The sequence below is a fragment of the Chinchilla lanigera genome, unplaced genomic scaffold (assembly GCF_000276665.1).
Source record: "Chinchilla lanigera isolate Chin_1 unplaced genomic scaffold, ChiLan1.0 scaffold00126, whole genome shotgun sequence".
In the NCBI taxonomy this organism is placed as follows: domain Eukaryota; kingdom Metazoa; phylum Chordata; class Mammalia; order Rodentia; family Chinchillidae; genus Chinchilla; species Chinchilla lanigera.
This window is the reverse complement of record NW_004955527.1, coordinates 4,082,840-4,105,084: the sequence shown is the minus strand read 5'-3', so window position 1 is coordinate 4,105,084 and position 22,245 is coordinate 4,082,840. Positions and strand designations below refer to the sequence as shown.

At 41.4% G+C, this 22,245-nt stretch overlaps 1 protein-coding gene across 1 annotated transcript in view; it reads left to right on the top strand.

Annotated features, from left to right (window-relative positions):
- Prdm2 (PR domain containing 2, with ZNF domain) overlaps positions 1-22,245 on the top strand; it is a gene marked incomplete in the record, with an annotated part of 99,967 nt that overhangs the window by 292 nt on the left and 77,430 nt on the right. Inside the window, 2 exon segments of the mRNA XM_013507399.1 lie at positions 15,533-15,650; positions 17,491-17,594. Coding sequence (XP_013362853.1) covers positions 15,533-15,650; positions 17,491-17,594 — 222 coding nt within the window.

Here is a 22,245-nt window from a genome sequence, read left to right as displayed (position 1 = left end):
GGCTCGTTCTTAGGGACTTCACTTCAGACTTTCTTTTTTTTTTACCTCTTGCCTGCCACACTCTTGTATGAAGTTTTGGTCTTTGTTTGTTTTGAAGCTTCGTCAGTTTTCATTTTTAACCCTTCTTGTATAATTTCCATTGCTTCAAAAGAAAAGACTGAAAGTTATTTTTTGAAACTGCAGCTGGTCAAACCCAAACATTTTAAGTATTTTGCCCTTGAAAATCCTTTTCATAGAATAAAGAGGGCAAATACTGAAATGTAGTGTGTATTTCTCTTTACAGATGGGTGTGGGATTACCTGGAGGTAACTGTTCAGCTGCGAGTATTTCTGTAACCTCACGGGTGTTCTGACAAGTAGAATCAGTTGCGTGGATTTCATTTATTCTAGAACAGCATTCTTATTTTCTCAATATCATTTCACTTGCAGTCACAGACATTTATGGGTGTCAAAAATGTTCTCTTTTAAATTCTTCATAAACACATTATTTTAAAATATGAAGAACAAAACCTAAACATTTGAAGTATGTAATGTATTTTCATTTTTAGCTTAAAACTCTCAGACTTGAAAATATTTTGTGTGCCTGTCGCCTGGAGTATTAGACGCCTTTTTATCACAAGTGCTTCTAAATAGAGATCACAGGTCATTTCATTAGGTGGCAGAGTTTAATAAATCCAGTCCCATGTTGCATTGAGAGATGTGAAATTCTTGGAGTGGATTCTTTTGATTTCTTTTCATTATGTTCTTTATCAGAAATATGTTTATTTTAATACAGAGAACTATACATCATAAGAAATGAATCTGGTGAACACATGGGGCACATGGTTTTTATTATTTTAAAAATTGGAGATTTACTGACATGCTTTTGATGGCAGATTATTTTTGAAATGGCGAAGGGGGAGGGAAAAAGAACAGAGTAGATGTTCGGTTGTCATCTGTCAAAGTTATATGAATGTACGTCATAGGTTTCATTTGCTTTCCTATTTTAAGATTGGCTTTTAAATGTGAGCTTGGTCACCTAAAGAAGCATGTTTATTTTACTCGCTGGGGACTGTGGTTAGAGGAGTCTTGATTCTAGTTAAGATTGATGGTGAATATTTCCAAAGTGGAATCTAAACATAGACTTTGTTCCTGTTGCCTGGCTGTTCACTGACCTATTGTTCGAAGTGCCTAAAACTTTAACCTTAGGCTTCCTTAAGCCTCATTCTTATACCCTGTTGGACTAGTTCTGCTTTTAACATGTTTGGACTTTTTTTTTTTTCTTTTTTGATGCTTTACGGTTTTGCTTTAATGTTCCATTTATATCACATGAACTTGTGTTCAAGGCTACATGCCGTTTAAAAGAGTTGTAGCAATACCCATTTTTCTTCTTGGCTGTTTTGCAGTTTCATTTTGCTTTTGACAAGCTTTAATATCAGATCTGTAGAGGGCTGCCTTTGATGCCAGATGCCAAAATATCAGTGGAAAAGTATCCTCTTATGTTTCTAATGGTTAGCACATTTCTGATTTGGGTATAATTTAAGTGGTCTGGTACTATTGAAAGCTTTATTTGGATTATAAAAATGGTCCACTTTTTGTGATTAAAATTTTCAGCATTTTTACTTATATTTCATTCCTGGAAGAATTTATTTGCAGCCTGTTGAGACCTGATTATTCTGTCATAGCGCCAAAATCTATCAGTATTTCTCAACAATTGTCCCGATAATTTTTAAAAATTAAGAATTATTCAGGAGAGTTTATGCTTGCACTTGCTGTCATTTTCAGCTGGTGAAAATGATCAATAAATCCATTAAAGACTTCAACATGATTACACAAAAGATGTAGGTATTGAAAATACTTGCATTTGAACAAGACTGGCTTTTAATTAAAATCCCAATGGTTGGTTTATGGTTGGAATTGTTCTCCCTGGGACCTGGTTGGCACTGCTTTGATGAGTTTTAGCTGTCAGATCTGTCCCATAATGGGCCAGGTCTCTAAGACAGCAGCACAGAAGCATTTCTTCCACCTGTACCTGCCACTGAGGTTTAGGGGCTGTGGGCATGCTGTATTGCTGCTAATGATTCCCGTAGAAGAAATGGTGGGTTCCGATGCTTGCTGCTGTTGTAAACATGGTCCCTTAAAGTGGCATTCTAAGCTGTTAGGCTTAGTTGTGTCTCTGTGTTCCATGTCCTTCCTGGCAGAGTAGCCCTGCAGGCTCCCTCTGAGCCTAGCTCTGAGGCTCCACAAGGTCCCCAGAGCAACTGTTCTGTGTCGTTTTTCCCTGTTCCTCTGTTCTTTACTCTATACTGACCCCTTGCTGCACCTCTGTCATTTCAGTGTAGAGCCAGTTAGCTTTGCCTGGGAGTCACGTTCCTTCTCAAAAGGAGCAATTACTGTGTTTCCTCTTCCTTCCTCCATTTTCTCCTCCATTTTCAGACCTCAGATAACCTTTATTCTTTAAGAATCCACACTGATCCTGATATAGTTGCTCAGTTTACTGTGAGGCTGTGTCCTGATAAATCCATTGTAAAGTCAAAAGCTGTTAGGTCAAACCGTCCTAAGTTAGGAGTCATCTATATTTAATTTTTGAGGTATTCTGTTGTATTCCTAGATGGATTTAGTGACATAATGCACATAGGCTCATAGTATCTTAGAGAAGATTCACTAGTATTTAATACCACTTGGTATCTGTCGAGTGCCTGATAAACACAGCAGGTACACTGTTAAACATGGATGGCACTTCTCTTATTAATTCAGTCTTTGTAACCAACTTTTGCGGATAAAGATATCAAGGCCCAGAGAGTTGGCTGTAGCTCGCACTTAGTCACTGCGGTAGTAAATGAAAGAGCTCTGATACCAAACAAACTCAATCTGTAAATTTCCAAAGCCCGGGTTCTTGATCACCATGCCGTACTTCTCTGTCAGTCAGACTAAGCCATAAAATGCTGAGTTAATAAGCAGCTCCAAAAATCTCAGTGGTTTAACATGGCAGTAGTTTATTTCTTGCTTTTGTTACACATCCAGTGTGGATCAGTATGGGGCCCTGCTGTTGTCGTCACTCAAAAGCCAACAATGATAGAGGCTTTGTCTTAATAAAGGACACTTTCACTTGTATGAATTAGTCAGGCTAGCACGTTGAAGTTAAAACTTGGTCAGGGGAGCAGTGCAGTCCCCTTAGGCACCTGGTAGCAGGGGAAAACTGCAATATTTGAGGACAGCCATGATAACTTACTACAACTGCCTTGATTACTGAGTCATACTTAAGTTTCTTTCCCTAAGAATCTTTATAAATTATTGCTACTAATCTTTGAAATTATTAATAATTATAATGAAGCCTCTACATCCTGATCAGTAATCTGTGTTATTGCTGCTAATCAGCAACAGGGCAATTTAGCCTTACAAGCTTGTTTTAAAACTAATAGAATAACGAAAGAAGCTTTAGTTACTCAGTGCTACAGAGCCGACCCTGAGCATTATGAAAGCCATCCCAGCTGCATGTTCTCAGCTCTCCTGAAGTTTCTTTCATTCCCTGCCGCCTGCACAGACTGCCTCCCGGCACGTTGTGGGGACTGCAGTGAAGTAGGCGGGCAGGGCTCAGAAGTTTCCGTGCTCCTGGAAGAGGCAAGGCCAGGCGCAGTAGCACAGCGTACTCCGGAGCCCCAAGACGGTGAAGTAAGCCTGTGATGCGGAGCGGCTAAGTGACGGGGGCAGGCTGTCTGGGTTATGTGCTCGGAGAAGGCCGATCAGAGGAGGTGACTGATGGTAGAAGCGACACTCAGCTTGTAGCCAGCAACCAGGTGTAGGAAGTCCCTAGGGAAGAGAATCCTAGGCAGAGTGAGCACACATGTAATGCAGAAATCCTGAGGTGAGAATGAGCTTGCTTTGAGAAACAAGGCAGCCGAGGGGCTGGAGCTTAGCCCTGTCAGGGACTTTGGGACAAGATGCTGTTGGGGTGAGGGGCAAGGAGCAGGTTTCTAGGGACGTGAGGCCATCGGGAGGCATTTCTGTTTTATGGTAAGTATAGCTGAGAAGCGCCAGACTGTGACGTAATCTGACTGCACTTTTAGACTGTCTCTCGTCGGGTGAGCGGTGGGGCAAGAGTGTGGTAACAGGCTTGTTCGTTACCGGAATTAACAGTGTTAGTAGACACTTTCTTCAGTTGGACAACTCAGTGGACCTGCAAGCTTTCAGAGAGAGTTTTTAGTATTTCTGAGCTCATTTGATTGCTGTCTTGCAAAGACGGTGTATGAAACTTTCTTGTTCCATGTGTCCATCTGTTTATTGTTACTGCAGTCGTACTCATTCCTTAGTGTGATTTGTTATTTCTATAAACTGAAACGTGTTTGATTTTTTTTCCCCATTGTTTGCCTGGGAATAGTGGCTTAGAGTCTTGTTTGCAAATTTAAACAAAAAGGAGGTTTTTTTGGTAGGATTGTAGAGTATTTTAATACCCCACAATTCTTAGAATGTTTTTGCTTGTGACAATTACTGAAATGATTATTACTAGCCTATTGTGGCAGTAATCTATCTGTATGTTAGCACAAATATACTATGAAGTGTTCTTAATATTAAAGTTACTGAAGTGAATCTTTTCTATCATCCACTGCCCTTACCCTGCAGTGTTAATTTTGATCAAACTGATCTTAAGAAGCTAATTAAATAGATTAAAAACTGAAATGTAATAATTCGTTGTTTCTATGAGTACAAATAAATGTTAGTAAAACTTGCTTATTCATATATTTTTTAAAGCTCAAAGCATTAGTATGTATTCCCACGTGAGATGGTGCACGCAGCCCACGTATGGCGGTCAGTGCCAAGGCTGTGCTGCACGGCAGGGCTCCCTTTCCAGTTGCAGGGGACGTCTGTTGAAAGGAGTAGAAAGAGGGAGTGGGAGGCTGGTTCTAAGGCCACGTAGCTGGAAGGAGAGCCAGCGGGAAGGGCTAAGTGGTCAGAAGTGGAGGGGGGATTTTTGAAGGTTTTGAGTAGGGGAATGTTTGAGTTGGGTTAAAAAATAAATATTAATTAAAATTTATTTTCTAGTGCATTGGTATTTTTGTCCTTTAAGCTATTGTTTTTGTGTACTGCAGATAAGCATGTAGGATTTATTTACTTACTGAACTTTAAAAAATAAAAATCAAACTGGGCATTGGTGCACCTATCTATAATCCCAGCACTTGAGAGGCTGAGGCAGGAGGATTGTGATAAATTCAAGGCCAGCCTAGGGTATATAGTTCAACTACATCATAGCAAGACCCTATGTTTATATGAATACAAATAAATGTCTCAACCAAAATAAATATGTAAGCTCTGAAGTATAATTTGTGTACAGTGAAATGTATGCATTTTGAGTGTTTGCTATACTTGACAAATGTTTACACTCATGTAACTACTACAGTAGTCAGATAACAGGCCATGTCCATTACCCCAAAAAACTCCTTTAGCCTTTTAGTTCTCCCCCACCCTAGATAACGCCTGATCTGCATTCTGTCCCCATAGACGGGTTTTTCCTGTCCTAGAGCTTCACGGATGGAATCATACCTCATGTGTTCTTCTGTTTTTCTTCTGTTGGTCAGCAGACTGAGACCCAGTCTCATCACTCCGTGCAGCAGTAGTATGTTCCTTTCACAGGAGACATTTTGGGAAGACTATCTGACCATAAACCTCTTTCTAAAGGTTTGATGAACCCTGGGATGGCTTTTCATCTTCCATTTTAGTTATCTTCTTTCCCCTTTTCTAATCCTAAAAATATACATTGTGCAAAAACTTGTTTTAGCATATACCAATTTTTGACTTAAAAAAAAAAAGATTTCCAAGTAAGGTCCTTCTGATCTGTTATGACTTATGTCTCAATTAATAAATGCATAGTTTAAGAAATTAACATCTCGAATAATGCTAGCACTTAATTCTCATTTTAAACAATATTCTACTGGATAAAGTAGCAATTTTCTTGAGGCTAGGGAAGTTTTATTGTAAATAAATAAATAAAAAAGGAGAAGGAGACTAGCTCCTGGATTTCCAGGAGGGGTCCCAAATGGGGTGGCCCTAAATTAGCAACTTTTATAAAATATAGGACATCACCTTTCTTTCTTTCTTTCTTTCTTTTCTTTTTTTCTTTTTTTTTTGGTACTGGGAATTGAACTCAGGACCTTGTGCTTGCCAGGCAAGCACTTATGCCACTGAGCTATATCCCCAGCCCTAGGACAGCACCTTTCTGAATGAAAAAGTAATTAACAAATTGCATAGAACTTTCTTTAAATGACTGGAAGAAACTTGTGGCAAGAAGGGCAGCCTTCCATGTTGTTACTATTAATATGGTAGTGGAAAAGATTAGGACTGTTAAGCTTTGTCTCGCTTTTGCAGTCTTCTGTCTGATTCCCCACCCTTAGTTCTGCTTGAGCCTCTCCAGCTTGGGTTGTTCACCTCTTCTTGGTCTTGTCTGTTAAGCAGGGATAGTTGTACCATTGCAGCTAGTGAGGAAGTTAGACATGAAGCACTCAGGCCAGTGCCTGGCACAGCAGACACTGTTGCTATTATGTGTTTTCACCAGTCAGTAACCAAGCCCTAATTCTGCCATATGTAGCACCTTCTGTTCATTGTTACTCTTTGCATTTGGCCCCAGATATCCCTTGCTTGGACTGCTGTAGAAACCCTCTAGTTGATTGGCTTGCTGATAACACCCCCCCCATTGAACAGTTCTTTACAAGCCTCAGTTCTGCACTTACACAACGCTGAACTGATTATATGGGAAATTAGAAAAGGAGCAGTTATGGTGGGTTGTGCGGAATGTCTTTACAATAAGCTGGGACTTGAACTTCACCTGGAAGGATGTAGAAGATACTGACTGTTGGAAGAATGGAGCACCGGGGAGATTGGTGGTCTGCAGTGGTAAAGCCGGTAACAACTACGATTTCTCCTGGCCCTCAATTCTTGTGTCAGACCCAGAGTAGGCAGGCCAGCCTTGTGACAGACCTAACACAGGAGGAGGACCTCGTCCAGTGGTGCAAACCTATGGCACGCATGCCTCAGTGAGCTGTTTGTATCATTAAAGGCTTAAAAGGTTCCCCATCACTGACGTACTCTAAGGAGGGGAGGAGAAGCCAAAGGGTGAGCTGGGGGCTTGGATGCTGGTTGGGACCAGAATTTTTAGAATAAAATGGAGATTTTCTGTTACTTCTTCCAGTAGAATTTTTTTCTTTAAGTAATGCCATGGGTATACCAAACATACCCCATCTGACTTGAAAGGATATATCCTGCCCTGCACCCTCTAGTTTGCCGCCTTAGATGAAGATGCTTGTAGTTTCAGAACTTGGGAAGCTGAGCTTGGTGACACAATTCTGTAATCCCAGCACTCTGGGAGGCTGAGGCGGGAGGATCTCAAGTTTGAGCCCAGCCTCAGCAACTTAGCAGCTTAATGGGACTTTGTGTCAAAAAATGAAAAGGGCTGGAGAGGTAGCTCAGTGTGAAAGCCCTGGTTTCAATCACCAGAATAAAAAAAAAAAGTAGCCATTCAGTCTCAGGAGCAGTGACCTCCCTGGGAGGCAGCACAGGTCTCCTTCTCAGAGTTTACCCCACTGCATTCCCACCTCACCCTGCCCTGTCAGCTCTGGAGTGCAGGTAGGCAAGACCTTGTTTATCATGTTTCCGGGGTGGGGCAGGCTGGAGCTCACGGCCTTGCGCATGCTCAGCAGTGCTGGGTACGGTGCGACAGTCTAGCTTGTTTTATCATTCTTGCCGTCAGCAGGACCTCCCGCCCGCTCCTCGTCAGCCTGTGGGCCGCTGCCAGGGACACTCGTCCCTCTTCACAGCTTCTGGCTGAGGGGAGCCTGGCACAGCAGGGAGAGGCCCTGCTGGGTGTGGGTGGGCATGGAGAACCGCTGTGTGGCTTTAGGTTTGAGGCGTGCTGGCAGAAGTGGAGAACCAGGTATGGCAGATTTCAGAGGCTTGGCTGCTGGGTTTGATGCCACTCCTCACGCTCCCTCCCTGGAGCCCTTTCCCCGGCTTTGCTGACGCCATACTCTAGGAGCCCTCCCATCTCTGCTCTGACCGGCACCAGCGCCAGCACCAGCGCCAGCACCAGCGCCAGCACCAGCGCCAGCACCAGCACCAGGACTCCTTTGTTTCTGTTCCTCTGGAGGCCGTGGCATCCGAGGCTCTGCTTTGAAGCCTCTTTAGTGCTCCCAGGGACTCCATCACCCGCCGAGTGTGGCCCTCCTTAGCTAGACCTCTGTGCCCTAGGCCTCTTGGTGGTTGACTGCTGGATTTGTTCACAGCAGCCAGTGCTCTGCACCCGGCATCCTGGGATGGGCGCTGAACCTGCTGGGCCTTCGTCCATAGCTGGCCTCACACACATGCCAGGAAGACTTTGGAACTGCCACGGCCAGGAGTTTCAGAGCGTTACAGCTAGCCTTCGTGGAAGTCCTACTGGGCAAGGGTAGTGGGGACTGTATTCTAGGAGGCCAGTGTGTCCCCTAGATAGGGCAGGGGCCCACAAAACAAATGCAAATTGGCCCCTTAGGGTGGTGTTGCCTTGCCAGGGTCTCAGCCTCATGCCCTTGGGGTTTTTTTTGTTTTGTTTTGTTTTTGTCTTTTTGAGACAGGGTCTCACTGTGCAGCTCAGGCTGGTCTTCAACTCACTTTGTAGCCCACGCTGGCCTCCAACTCACTTTGTAGCCCAGGCTGGCCTTGAACTTGCAATGATCCTCCTGCCTCAGCCTCCCAAGTGCTGGGATTACAGGCATGCGCCACCACACCCAGCGCCCCTGGGGTTTAACTGCAGAGGGTAGCAACTCTGTTCTCACGCCAGGGGCATTTATAGTAAATTGTTGTATTTAATACTCTAAAGCCAGTGCAGTTTGCCCAATTTGTTCTAGTTTGTTACCCTCATTCTCCTTTAGAGATCAGCAGTGACACCCTTAAAATCCTGGAGTCCCATGTGCTCCTGACGTACTTTTCTCCAGCAGTAGCATCTTACGTAGCTGTAGTGCCATATCAAAACTGGGGAGTTGATTTGGTGCAGTGATGTTGCACTGAAGACGTTATTCACAAATCAGAAAATTTAAAAATATAAAATTAAGGCATCACAGCTGTCAGAACGATGATGTCCTTATATATCACCTCCTCCAGAAAACTCCATTCCACACCCAAGAGTGACACCAGCAGGCAACATCAGTTGCTCTGACTTTGTAGACCCTTGAAAGAGACTTGCTAAGCATTCTGGGGTTGGGTAGTAGGGACCCCGCTGGTTTGGTGGTAAAAAATGTGGACTCGAGTATTTTATCTGGCTCCACTTTTTATTTATTTATTTATTTATTGGTCTTTTTTGAGACAGGGTCCCACTGTGCAGTTCAGGCTGGCCTCGAACTCCCAGCAATCCTCCTGCCTCAGCCTCCCGAGTGCTGGGATTATAGGCCTGCCAGCACACCTGGGCATGGCTCTACTATTTTAAACCATGTAGCTGGGGAAAGTTGCTCTTCTGGGTCTCTGGCCTGCTCTGTGAGACCCCAGCCCCCGAGGCCTCACTGTCTGGGTTGGAATTACTTAGCTCTCCCACCCGCTGGCTGACTATGGGTAAGTTTCATTTTCCTTTGTAAAATGGAGATCATAAAAGTACCCACAGCGAATGGTAATGTACAGATTAAATGAGGAACACTCCGTCAGTCTTCATTGTGATCACTGTTGTCATGACGATTAAGCAAAGGAACACAGGTGAAGTGCCTAGCACAGATCTTGGCCTGGAGGAAGCAGTGACTGTTACCCTCTCTGAGCTTCCTACCCGCCCAGCAGGGAAGGTCCTGGGTCAAGAGACAGATGTCGGGAAGACTTAGGAGGCCCTTTGCAAGCTCCAGACAAGGTCAGACCTGGAGAATCAAAATCTCAGGGAAGTTTCTTGTCTTTCTTAGGTAGCAGTTGTGCCATAGCCAGTCTGCTTCATGAGGAGGGAACCTTGATCAACTTTATGAACTGTTGTATCCTCGCTGCCCAGCATGGTCCCAGTCCAGAGCAGACACTTTAGAAGTGTTGGTTGATGACTGGAGGATGGACTGAGTGGAGGAAGGGGCTTGTAGCTCTTAGTTGGGGAAGGGAGGGAATATTTATTGACTGTCACTGAGTTTGAGGTAGTAGGAAATAGGAAATGTCAGGTTAACCAGATCAATTAATAGTTAATAACTAATAACTAATAGCTAAGTAAGTTGACTTAAGTGTAACACATTAAATTTAATGCTTTCTGTCCCAGATCTATGTGTTAATACAGATTTGGAGACTGTAGTTCATTAAGTAGCAGAAAAGCAAATCCTCACTGAAGTCTGCATTACGGAAAAGCAGAGAGGTCCTTAACTTCTTCCATCTGTCACAGTGGTCAGTGTTAACGACCCCCAAGACAGGAAGAGCAAGGACAGGGTGCTGGGAGACTGGGCCGCCGTGGAGGGTGGGGAACTGAGAGGGCGCCTCTGGGAGGAGCCCTGGCCGCTGCCTGCACAGACTGTCTTCTGCTGTCTGGATGGCCTCCTCCTGCACCTCACCCTGCAGACTGGCAAAGCACACTGGGTTCTTGTAAGCCTTACCCATACCTGCCCCTGGCCTCGCTTCCTCAACTCTGGACATGTTGATCATTTTGCTAACTACCCTCAGAGCACCTGACTCAGGATGTGGTCCCCACTGGCAGATGTTTGCCTTCTTCAGACACTCTGCTCCTGGTGTCCTCACATGATCGATCCCCTGAGCATCCAGGGTGCAGTGAGTGGCACTTCTACTTCTAGTCCATCACTGTGACCCTGTTCTGTGCTTGACTTGTCTTCTGGTTATCAAACGTGTATGTATGTGTGTGTGTGTGTGATTCTGTCTGTCTTCCTCACCACAGTGATGCATTTTTGGGGCAAATATCCAGTTAATAATATTCTTTAGTTATTGCGGGCTGTGAGGTCCACAATCTCCCGAACGAGTATGCAGTGAAGGCTAAATAAAAAGAGGCAAATGGAATGATTTCAGGGCACTAGGATGATCAGAGGCCTCTCACAGAATTTGAGATTCTCTCAGGGCTAAGACTAAGACCTTCTCTGGGTGGCCCATATTTATTTGGTTATCAGAAGAAGGGAGGGGAGTACTCAAGAACGGCAGAATTGGGGGCTGGGGATTTAGCTCAGCAGCAAAGCGCTTGCCTGGCAAGCGCAAGGTCGTGAATTCGGTTCCCGGTACCGGAAAAAAAACCCAAAAAACCAAAAAAAAAAAAAAAAAAAAAAAGAACAGCAGAATTACTCAGGGACTTCTCTAAGTAATGTATTAACCCTTTAAAAGGATTAAATTAATCCACCCAGGGGTGAGATACCTGAGGCTATAGTCTTAATCTAGTTGAGATCAGATCCACGTGTCCTTGGCTGTGATCTTGTCTTATCCTTTGAGGCTTTCTGGCTTCATCTGCCATTACAGGCTTTAGTGGGGATTAGTGGCTCACAGAGCTTCACTTACTGTGACTCCATTGCCCACTTTGAGACAAGTGGCCTAGGCTTTGGACAGACTCACAAGTAAACACAAAAAGCCAGTTGGTTAATTTAAGTCCTGCTTGGGGCTGCTTCATAGTGCTCTCTGTCAGGCAAATGTGATGCCTAACATATTGCCTGACCTCCGGAGGACTCAGAAATATGTTAATACACTATAATGGAGTAGGTATCACAGTTTCTTTTAGATAAGATCGATCTGGGAAATAATGCAGGATCAAATTATGACTTTTTAAGATATGAACCAAGTTGACCCTGGTCAGATTAAGAATACATGTAATGTTATTTGAAAAAAAATTGTGTGTGTGTATATATATAATAGCCCAGTTCATGAATATGTGAGGAAGAAAGTTCTTTTTAAACATTCTTTTGTTCCAAAGATTTACTTCTAAATTACTTGTTTGGAATTGAAAGCACACCACATTTTCTAAAAAAGGTTTTCATATAGTCAGCCCTCTGGATCCTTGGATTCTGTGCCTGTGGATTCAACTGACCTCACATTGAAAATATTTGAAAAATAAATGTCCTTTGTACTGAACATGTGCAGACTGTTTTTCTTGTCATCGTTTCCTAAACAATACAGTGTAACATCTATTTACATAGCATTTGCAGCGTATTGGGTATTATAAGTAATCTAGAGATGTTATAAAGTACATGGGAGGATAATTATAGGTTTTAAGCAAATATTATGCCACTTAGAGTATACAAAGGACTTGAGTACCTGTAGGCTTTGTTGTGCTTGGGGGTCCTGAAAAGTTCCTACCTCATATTCAAGAAATTCAGGCACAGGAGAAAATACTTCCTGATAGGTGCCTCTGCTGTTTTATTTACGTGTATCTCTCTCTCTTTTTTTTTTTTTTTAAGGTTTAAGTTAGCTTACAAAGCATCATGTTGTAGGCAAGTGACAACAAAAGTGTCACTTGCTGCTGCTAAGCATTGGGAATGCAACACTGAGTAAGATAGACACCATCTGTGCTGACTGCAGCCTCACAGGAGAGGTGCACATTAAACTCCTCATTAGACTACTAATTACTAAAAATTGTGGTAAGAACTATGAAAGAAAAATACGGAAAGCAAGAGGGTGGTTCTGAGCAGGTCAAACCAGGAGCCTGGCTTCTTCTATTTCTCGAAACACTGATTTTTTTCAAGAAGGTTCCAGTTTGTAGCCCGCCCCTGCTGAGGAGATTCCTGCAGAGGGGAGGCCTGGGGCTGACCAGTGTCTGGAGGGGGACAGGACTGTGAGTTGAGGTCTTCTATGTTTTGAATCCTAGTGTAGTGTGAGGAGTACTGCTTTAAGCAGATGAAAGCTGAGTTCCTCTACTAGGAAAATAAGCCCACTTTGGAAATCACAGGTAAACAAAGGCATAGGAATTTTCCTTTTTTATTTAGCCCCGTCACCTCTGCGGGCGACCTTTATATTCATAGGTGTTTTGGATACTTCAGTACACATGGTCTCCATCTATCTTGTACTCAGATTACACATATCCTATGGGAATGACCGTTCCTGTGTTAGGCGCCACCTCCTGCTGGCATTTCCGTGGAAGTCTAGAAGCTGTAGGGCAGAGGTTCTCAGATTATATTCCAGCAAATCTGAAATGGAAATCACAGTAGTTATGAGCTTGAGCTCTAGGGTTAGACAAGAATTCAGATTCAGGCCTTGAGAAATTTAGGCCGTTTCTGTAAGCATCGCTTTCCTGTTCTGTGTGTGTTGGGGGGCGCTCTGGGTTGTATCACTGGTAGCATCTGTCCTGGCTATTTGCGGTTAACCATGTCGAGCTTGTAAGATGGTTAGCACAGTGCCTTGCACCAAGGAAATACTGTGAAGTTGCTATTACTGTTCTTGTAGCAGTGCCTGGAAGTATGAGTCGGGTTAGCAGAGGGCAGCACTCTTGGGGGAGGTTAAATGGCACCAGGTGCTTCCCCAGGGTCATCACCAAGAAAGGGGAAAACTCCAGCTGACTCTACTCAGTGGCCAGTGTTCCTAGGACTCATAGCTGTGCTAGTATTGATCAACACTGTGTTCACTAATCAGCATTATGGAATAATTATTATATAAAGTAGGATCTCAACTATCAATTTAATACATTTTTCCCCTTTGGAAGAAAATGTATTCGCGTTTCCAAAAATCCAGGCTATAGAATAAAATTTTAAAACAGGGGTGCCATATTTAGAAGTGAGAACTGTTAGTACTAAATCTGTTCACATTTTAGGTGCTCGGAAGTACTATGCCATGAGACTGTCTTATGGGGCGATTTAATACTCCCATGGTTTAGAAGGCATGTTGGGGATTTTGTTGTTCAGGCAGAGTGAGTGCTGGATTCTTTGGGTGCCCCCTTGGGCTTTCCCTCTCCAAGAAGACCAGCAAGCAAACAACTGTGGTGACAGTGGGGTTTATTTTGCTTGAAGCAGCCTACTGATTGTTTTTAAAAATCAAAATGCTGGGAGTCTGCAAGTTTGGAAGATATTCTTTACTTGACACATAACATTTTTTTTTTTTTTTTTTTTTAAGAGTGGAAAGAATTTATTGAGAGAAAAAGCTTCTGTCTGACAGGGACAGAAAGGGTCCTGGAATGTGGGTTGTTACTACCAACCCCGTTTCTCAAGGGTATTTTATTGAGCAAAGCCATGAGGTGGGGCAGGCTTAAGGTGGGACAGAACTGTAACCAATCAATAAGGTTACAAGTATAGTCACTTAGGTAATATTGATCCAATGGCAAATCATAGGATGGGTGTGAGGTGGGACAAAACTATGGTAACATCATAAAAATTTTACTTATCTAGAAGCAGAATCCAGGATCTAAAAAAAAAAAAGAATCCAGGATCTATGAAATAAAAGCAGACTCTTACCTCTGACCAATTATCTTGGTGGAAGACCTGCAAATGATACAGGGGAATGAAGCTCCCAACCTGTTGGATGTCCAAAACGCTGACTTCATATTCTCTAAAATCAAGTAATGATTTCTAGCAACAACAGAGGTTAAGAGTAGGAAGAATTTATTGAGAGAAAGAAAGCCTCTGTCTGAGACGGACAAAAGGGATCCCGGAAAGTGGGTTGCCCCAACACGTAACATTCTTAAAGACTACAAAAATTTCATTGTTGTAGGAAAAAAATAACCTTGTTAGCCTGGAGTTTGTTTTTTGCCTACTTTGGCTCCTTTGAAAGTCACTGAAAAGTGTTTCTCTTTGCACACTAAGACTACAAGACCCATCATTCTTAGCGATGTTGTGATATACACATCAGTTCTTCAGGGTGTATGTGGAACCAGTTAGAAGACTCTTGGTTGCCCATTCATTTGAAAATTATTTTTAAAGTAACAGTCACACTTTGCCAATCGGCTTGAATCTCCCCTTTCCCTACATACATATATAACAGCTGTCTTTATTTCTTAAGATTATGATAAATTCCAACCCGAACTTTGATAAGTTACTTATAAAATTTTTTATTTCCCAGTGACTCTGGTATAGTTGTAACTTTGCTAATTATCGTCCTGGGAAGTCACACTTCCAGTGAGGGACCACAACAAGCTGTGATGTTTTGGGTGGCATAGTCAATCTTGGTGAGGTTGCACATAGTTGCTAAGCGTTACATGAACAGGACATTGTCGAAGTGGTCAGAGCAGCCTTTATAGTATGTGCCGCAATTAGTCCATTAAGTGGGGAGTATTAGTTTTTATTTTTAAAAGTGCTAGAATGCTGATGGTAATCTCTGATTTAAAAGTCAGCTTAAGATGTATTTTCTGCCAGATTCTTTTGGAGCTTAAAAAGCAGTATGGTGCTAGAGATTTACATATTCTGGGGATGGTTGCAGTAGCTGGAACAAAATAGATCAACACAGACACGGTGGAAGGTTACAGTGGTTCTTTTTAAAGACTCACAAGTAAGCATCGGAGTAACTCCCGAAATGTTTAACATCATCATTTCTCTCTGGCTAGCCCACTTCTAGTTTCAGTTACATTTTTACATATTTGGCTATTGGACCAGAAAGGGGAAAAAAAAAATCACCTAAACATGACTTAGATTTCCTTCCACTGGCTATGATCTTCCTATTTTCTTTACTTGCAGAACGCTCATGAGCCTGCGGCAGCCACTGAGACCCTGGCCGAGGTACCTGAACATGTGTTGCGAGGACTTCCGGAGGAAGTGAGGCTTTTTCCATCTGCTGTTGACAAGACCCGTATTGGTAAGTACTTCAGTCACAGAGAGACGGGCAATAAAGAGCACACAGCTTCTTGTGGGGGCTGGGAAGGTAGGCAGCAGTGCCATACGATGAACAGATTTGTCTTGACTCAGAAGATTATATGGTGTTCATGTATTTTCCAGTCAAGAGTCCAGGGTGGACTTAACATCATAAAAATAAAACTAGGAATCCATCCTACCACCAATCCCTGGTTTCTCACTCAAATGTCCTGTGTCGCTCTGGGCTTCTTCCCAGTGGATATGTTGTTCCCTCCTGTTACGATGCTTATTTCGTTTTGTAATTGTCTTTACATCTTTACGTCATTGATTGTGAGTGTCCTCATTTCTCATTTGTCTTTATGTGTCCAGTTCCAGGCATTCTGTGGACTCTCAGTAGATATTTGAATGAATGACACGGACTGAATGTGTCCAGATGCTTCTGGCTAGGATTTCTCGTTGAATGCAAACCACACTTGTGTATATTGCTCATGTTTTTGTGGTCTAACCTTTACATGGAAAGCTAACGAAGTAAATTATAAAGCATAGTCAAAGTACAGTCTTCAGTACCTCGTATTTATATTCTGTCTCTGTCTTTTTAAAGATGTACTCCTGATATTCTGGTTTATATACACATATGTAGGAATGAATTTTTAATAAATGTTTTTCTTAATTCTCATTGAACATTCAGTGAGCAACTGGAGTATTTATTTTTTATTGTATAAATGAAAATGGTTGATTTTGTAGCTCAACTGATTGTTAGTGATATGATCAAATGCGGTTTATAGCAGACTTACAAACAAGTAGAATTCATATATTCTAGCTCGACAGGACAAGCCCAACCTCCACCCCTTCTGTACATGAGGAAACTGAGGCAAAGATGAAGGAGCCCATCTCAAGTGGCCTGGGTCCCAGTTCCCTTGATCTTCCTGGGTTAGGTTCCTGCCATCTCACCAGCTGCTGCTTCATCATATCCATTCGCTTAGGTTCACTGTATAGGAAATAGAAATAATCCTAAGACTATCATGGATGAGCATATATTTTGATTCTTTGAAACTGCAAATTGTCCTAATAGCTATGATTTCGGGAAGCTTAGCCAGAGAGAAGATGGTTTTCCTACTTTATTTAAGCAAGTGAACTTCAAAAACATTTGTTCAGCTGGGCATGGTGGTGCCCACCTGTAATCCTAGCATTTGGGAGGCTGAGGCAGGAGGATTGCCATGAGTTTGAGGCCAGCCTGCATACATACCGAGACCCTGTCTCAAAAAAAACCCAACGAAACAAAATAAACCATTTGTTCGTAAAACCACATTCCTTATTTATATAAAAACAACTCATGTTTAGTGGAGACTATTTAAAATCTGTAGAGAAGCAGAGTTAAGAGTTCAAGTTGTAAATTTACTCCACTTAAATATTTTTTTCTTCTTTAATTGTGACCATGTTATTCTTCAAGTATTTGTGATTATACTGTATGGGCATCTATACATGTAAAAACTAAATATAAATCTTTTTTTTTTTCCTTGCAAACAGTACAGGTTCATTACAGACTATTTAAAAAATACTCAAGAATATAAAGAAGGAAACTAAAAATGCCTGTTGAGGCTTTGATTTAATTTTATTAAACTTGATCTCAGTGGATTTAACATTAGCTTGCTTTTAGGCACTATATATATATTTTTAAACTACTTTATGAAGCTGAATTATTTTAATACTTTCAATCTTTACAACAATACATTATTAAAATACTGATTTTAATACTTTCAATCTTTGAAGTTTTTCAAACCTATTGACTTTAATACTTCGTTTTTACAACAATACGTTATTAAAATACTGATTTTATTTTCTAGGTGTCTGGGCCACTAAACCAATTTTAAAAGGCAAAAAGTTTGGGCCGTTCATTGGTGATAAGAAAAAAAGATCTCAGGTTAAGAATAATGTGTACATGTGGGAGGTAAGAAAGAATTCTGATTCTTTGTTTATCGGAGTTGTACCCATTTTGAAGTAATCACTATCCTTTTTTCCCTCAGGATTTGACAGTTTAGAGGTAAATAATTGTCTTTACAATCAAGGATGTTTTTATCAAAGAGAAACTGTGTTTCCCTGGATACAGACTGCTATTTATATATGCTTTTGTGTTGTGAAACTGGTTGGCTGTTCTCAACAATAAATGTCAAATCTGTTTTTGTATTACCTGTTCAGGTTGTTTTGCTTTGCAACTGAGACCTTGACTTCCGGTGTGATGGTCTGTCACTTCACAGGGGCACCAGACACATACCGTGAAAGATAAAGATGGTGACAAAGAAAACTTTTACGTTCCTCTCTTTAGGAAGTAATTTCTGTGTTGCTGGGTTGTTCAGAGCCGGGTATATTTAGTATGTCACACTTATATAGAGCTTTCAATTTTTTGCAAGTTTTTCATTCTGTTAATTTCATGTTTTCACAACAATCCAGGACGACAAGACGCAGACTTCTTTAGAGAAGCAGCAGCCAAGAGACAGAGTTATTTTTGCCTGTAGTGCGGCCAGGCTTCAGTGGTCAGATGTAAAATCAGAATGTGTATCTCCTGCCTACACAGTGGGACAGTCAGATGTTTTTTATGCTTCATCTGGGTTCCTATCCTACTTCTAGCTTCATGACTTTGGGCAGGGTTCTTAATCTCTGGGCTATAAATTCCTCAGTTAAAAAAAAAATGGGGACACTTAATAATATCACATTAGGATGGTAGCAAAGATAAAACTGATGTTGTCCTGTGGTATTGCCTGGGAATTCTGCACTTACGTTGAATTTAATTCAGATCTGTGCCCTGGGGAAGCTCCTTGGGATCTTAGAGGGACCTGTAATGTGACTTCTTTTGATGCAAGTTAATGTTTTTCAGTGATCAGGAAAGTGTTCCTATTTATTCAGCTGTTTTCACAGGCTGCTTCTCATAGGTTGACATATAGAAGCCTGAAAGTACAGCGGGGCTAAGAACTGTGTGGCACTTCTGGTCAAGAAGCTATAGGCATTGGGAGGCTTGAGGTGTGGCTGTTTTTCTCAAGATAGCAGCAATCTTGGCTTGATCTTACCATTTCTCCCAGTCAGTCTGAGTATGATTCTGCTAAATCTAATAGATTTCTGGTAATTAACCCAGGGGGCTTTAGGAAAGGAGGATTTACCATGAGAATCGTAACACGGTTTTATTTCACTGCTCTGAACTAAAAGAGGAACAGTAGGTAAATGTGGCGACCAAAATTTTTCTTAAGTACTAAAGACAATCCGTACGCCATTAGAAATGTCCTGATCACACAGTTATATTCCAAAGGCATTGCATTTTAAATTTTAAGTTTCCCAAGGGAAACTAAAAATATGCTGTACGAGCTTAGCACTCATCATAGTGAAAATGTTTATCTTCTGAGTGTGTATCGCTAAGCTTGAGCAAATGCCATTAATATTAAGCTTCAGCTAACGGGGCCTGTTCTGCCCAGTGTAACAATTTGATGTTGTTGGGCATGTTATTATTCCTGCCTTGGATAAGTTAATTAAACTTCATTTGCGTTGAAGTTCATACATAGTGTGACTTGATGAGAATAGCTTATTAGAGGACTCGATTTCTACTATAGACTTGTTGACATCCTATGGTTAATTTAAGATACTGCTCTAGTTTGTTGGACCTCATGAGAGTACCAGTTCTTTTTAGTCAGATTTAAGGATTTAGTTTTTGTCAAGTCTGGCTTTTCCTTCAAACAATTAAAAAAGTCTGGATGTTGTTTACGTAGTTTCCACTACAAGGCATATATTTTATATAGAAACCTTAAAAGTCTTTTATTATTTTAAGCTCTGTTAAAAATAAATCTATGTGACATACAGGGATGAGTATATGCAAAGGATAGGAGGTATAAATTATATTGTACATATTTCTTATACTGAAGAGATTGAAAATTAAGGTAAAATTTAGTTTTTCCCATTAATTTATGCCAATCCTGATTTTATTGCCCAGCTTGCATCAGAATGCTTCTTCCCTTAACAAAAAGGGCTTATCAGCAGAATCTCATCTTGGTATTTGGTCTTCCATCAAAACCCCTTAAGACTGGCTTATCTTTTAGCAGCAGGGTCTTATACCCCAGCTAGAACTCCATTTTCAAGCTAATCTAAGACAAAGTGTTGAACTGCTTTTCTTGAGCCCTTGATTACCTAACCTAGTGTTAAGTTCCCTAAGCTTTCGCTGAAAACATTCTGTTAAATCAGAAGTAACAAGAAAGAAACAGTAGAGTGTCTTCAGGGTAAATGCACAAAGTAGTGAGGTTCTTAAAAGAGGAGAGAGCGTTCTTGATCTGCTTTTGGGGGGACTGCTGGGGAACGAGGAGACTGCCTGTTGCACTTCTCTCCACCACCCCCAGTTGGCCTAAGCAGTCTGCAGCGTTTTGAAATGATTTCTGATAAAAGCCTTTTCAAATTCGCTTCTGTTGCCTCCAATTTCTTTTAATGGACAAAACTTTTAATTAAAGTGTTCAAGAGTTATTTTAATGTCTGTTTTTTCCATAGACTTCATTTTTTGAGCAGTTTTAGATTCACAGAAACTTGACCTGAAAGAGGTAGTTTCTGACTTAGGTTGTTTTGTACTGCTATACTAAAACACCACAGACTGTAATTTATATGAGGTGTGATTCAAACATACGGGGACTGTTTGAGTGTCTTTAGTTGCACTGTTGTGGCTACCTCAGTGTCCTGAATCAATTGTCGTGTTTACCTGTTATAGTCATTTTGACTTTGAGGAACAGCCAGAAGTTGCATGGCGCCAGATCCGGTAAATAAGGTAGCCCAAGAGTCATTGTAATATTTTCACAAACCTGCCTTTCCGTGGGATGGCACTTGGCAGCAGCGTTCACTGCATTCTATCACACCTTGTGAAAACATTCATGAAATTAGAATTGCTTCAGAAAGTGGCAAGAATGATGGGATAAGTGTGTTTGAAGCAGGGGGGAATATTTTAAGGGGGAGTCTAATGCCAATGTGTCTTTTACTGTAATGAATTTTTTTAAAAATTAAAAATTTATCGTATATTTTGATCACACCTCATAAAAGTTTATTTGGCTCACAGTTGTGGAAGCTGAGAAGTCCAGGATCAAGGCGCTACATCTGGTGAGGGGCTTTTTGTTGAGTCACAATATGGCAGAGGCATCACAGGGGAGAGAGAACTGGAGCGTGAACTCCCAACCCCAAGCCTTTTGTAATCCACATTCATCCATTCATAAGGGTGCAGCGCAGAAAACCAAAGCATCGTCTAGGCCCCACTCTCAACACTGTTGCATTGGGGTTTAAGTTGCTACACATGCGTTTTAGGAGGCACATTCAAACCATGGCTGTTCCTCTATGCCCCGCTGGCCCTATGCACGCGTGCACTTACCCAAGCACGTATGCACTTACCCAAGCACGTATGCACGTACCCACACACGTATGCACGCATGCGCACACACGCACACGCACAGCCATTCCCACGCATCATCTAGCCCCGGAGTGAGGCATTTGTTGTAGTTGTTGAACCTGCATTGACAGGTCATCCTCGCTCAGAGTTTATAGTTTATCTTAGGGCTGGTTCACTCCTGGTACTCTGCATTCTATCTAGTAAGTCTTTTTTAAATTTTAAAAATGGATATGCTCATTACAAAATAATACAAACAATCCAAAAAGTATAAACAAGGAGGTAAAAACCATTTCAACTCTTAGCACACAAGCGCGACCACTGTGAACATTCTTTTAATGCTTTGCTTTTATGCCTCTGTTTTTCTTATGTCTCACACATAGTGGTATCTGTACCAATACCATATTTAGAAATTGCAGTTGAGATTGAATAGTACATGTAGTTCTGTAATATACTTTCTCCTTTCAATATGTTGTGGACGTATCCATGACAACTACTACTTTGCGTTATTTATTATGGCTGCCTAGAATTTCACTGTATACCATTTATGATTTGCTTACTCAGGCCCTATGTAGGGCACTTAAATAGTTTTAACTTTTTTATGATTATAAACAGTTCTTCACAGTATAAATTCTACTGTATATACATGTGTGCTGACTGGTCTGATTATCTCCTTAAGATAAATTTCTGGAAGTATAAATGGTTAAGTAAAAAAGTTCCTTCTACTTTAATCTTTGACAAATTTTGCCAGATAGCTCTCCAGAAGGATCGTACTAATTTATATGACCACCAACATATTCCTTCCTAGCCTTTAAAAACGCAGTATTATTATCTGTTTAATAGTTTTAAAATTCCCTCTTTTTGGTGACAACTGATGGGTCACTCCTTCTGTTTCATTCAGGCAACCAATTTTAGGAAGGAAGAAGTAGAATTATGTATCAATTAAAAGTGATAGAGAAATAGCCTCTGCATCACAAGAAGACTTTAAATTTTGAAAGATGTGAAAACATTTTTTTATTGGCACTCTTAAGATTAAATATTAACAAGTGAGTTTTATAGTCTTCACTATCTCAGTTATTCAGATTTAAATAACGTGTAAGGGGGGCTGGGGATTTAGCTCAGCGGCACAGCGCCTGCCTGGTAAGCGCAAGGTCGTGAGTTTGGTTCCCGGTCCTGGAAAAACACCAAAAAATAAATAAATAAA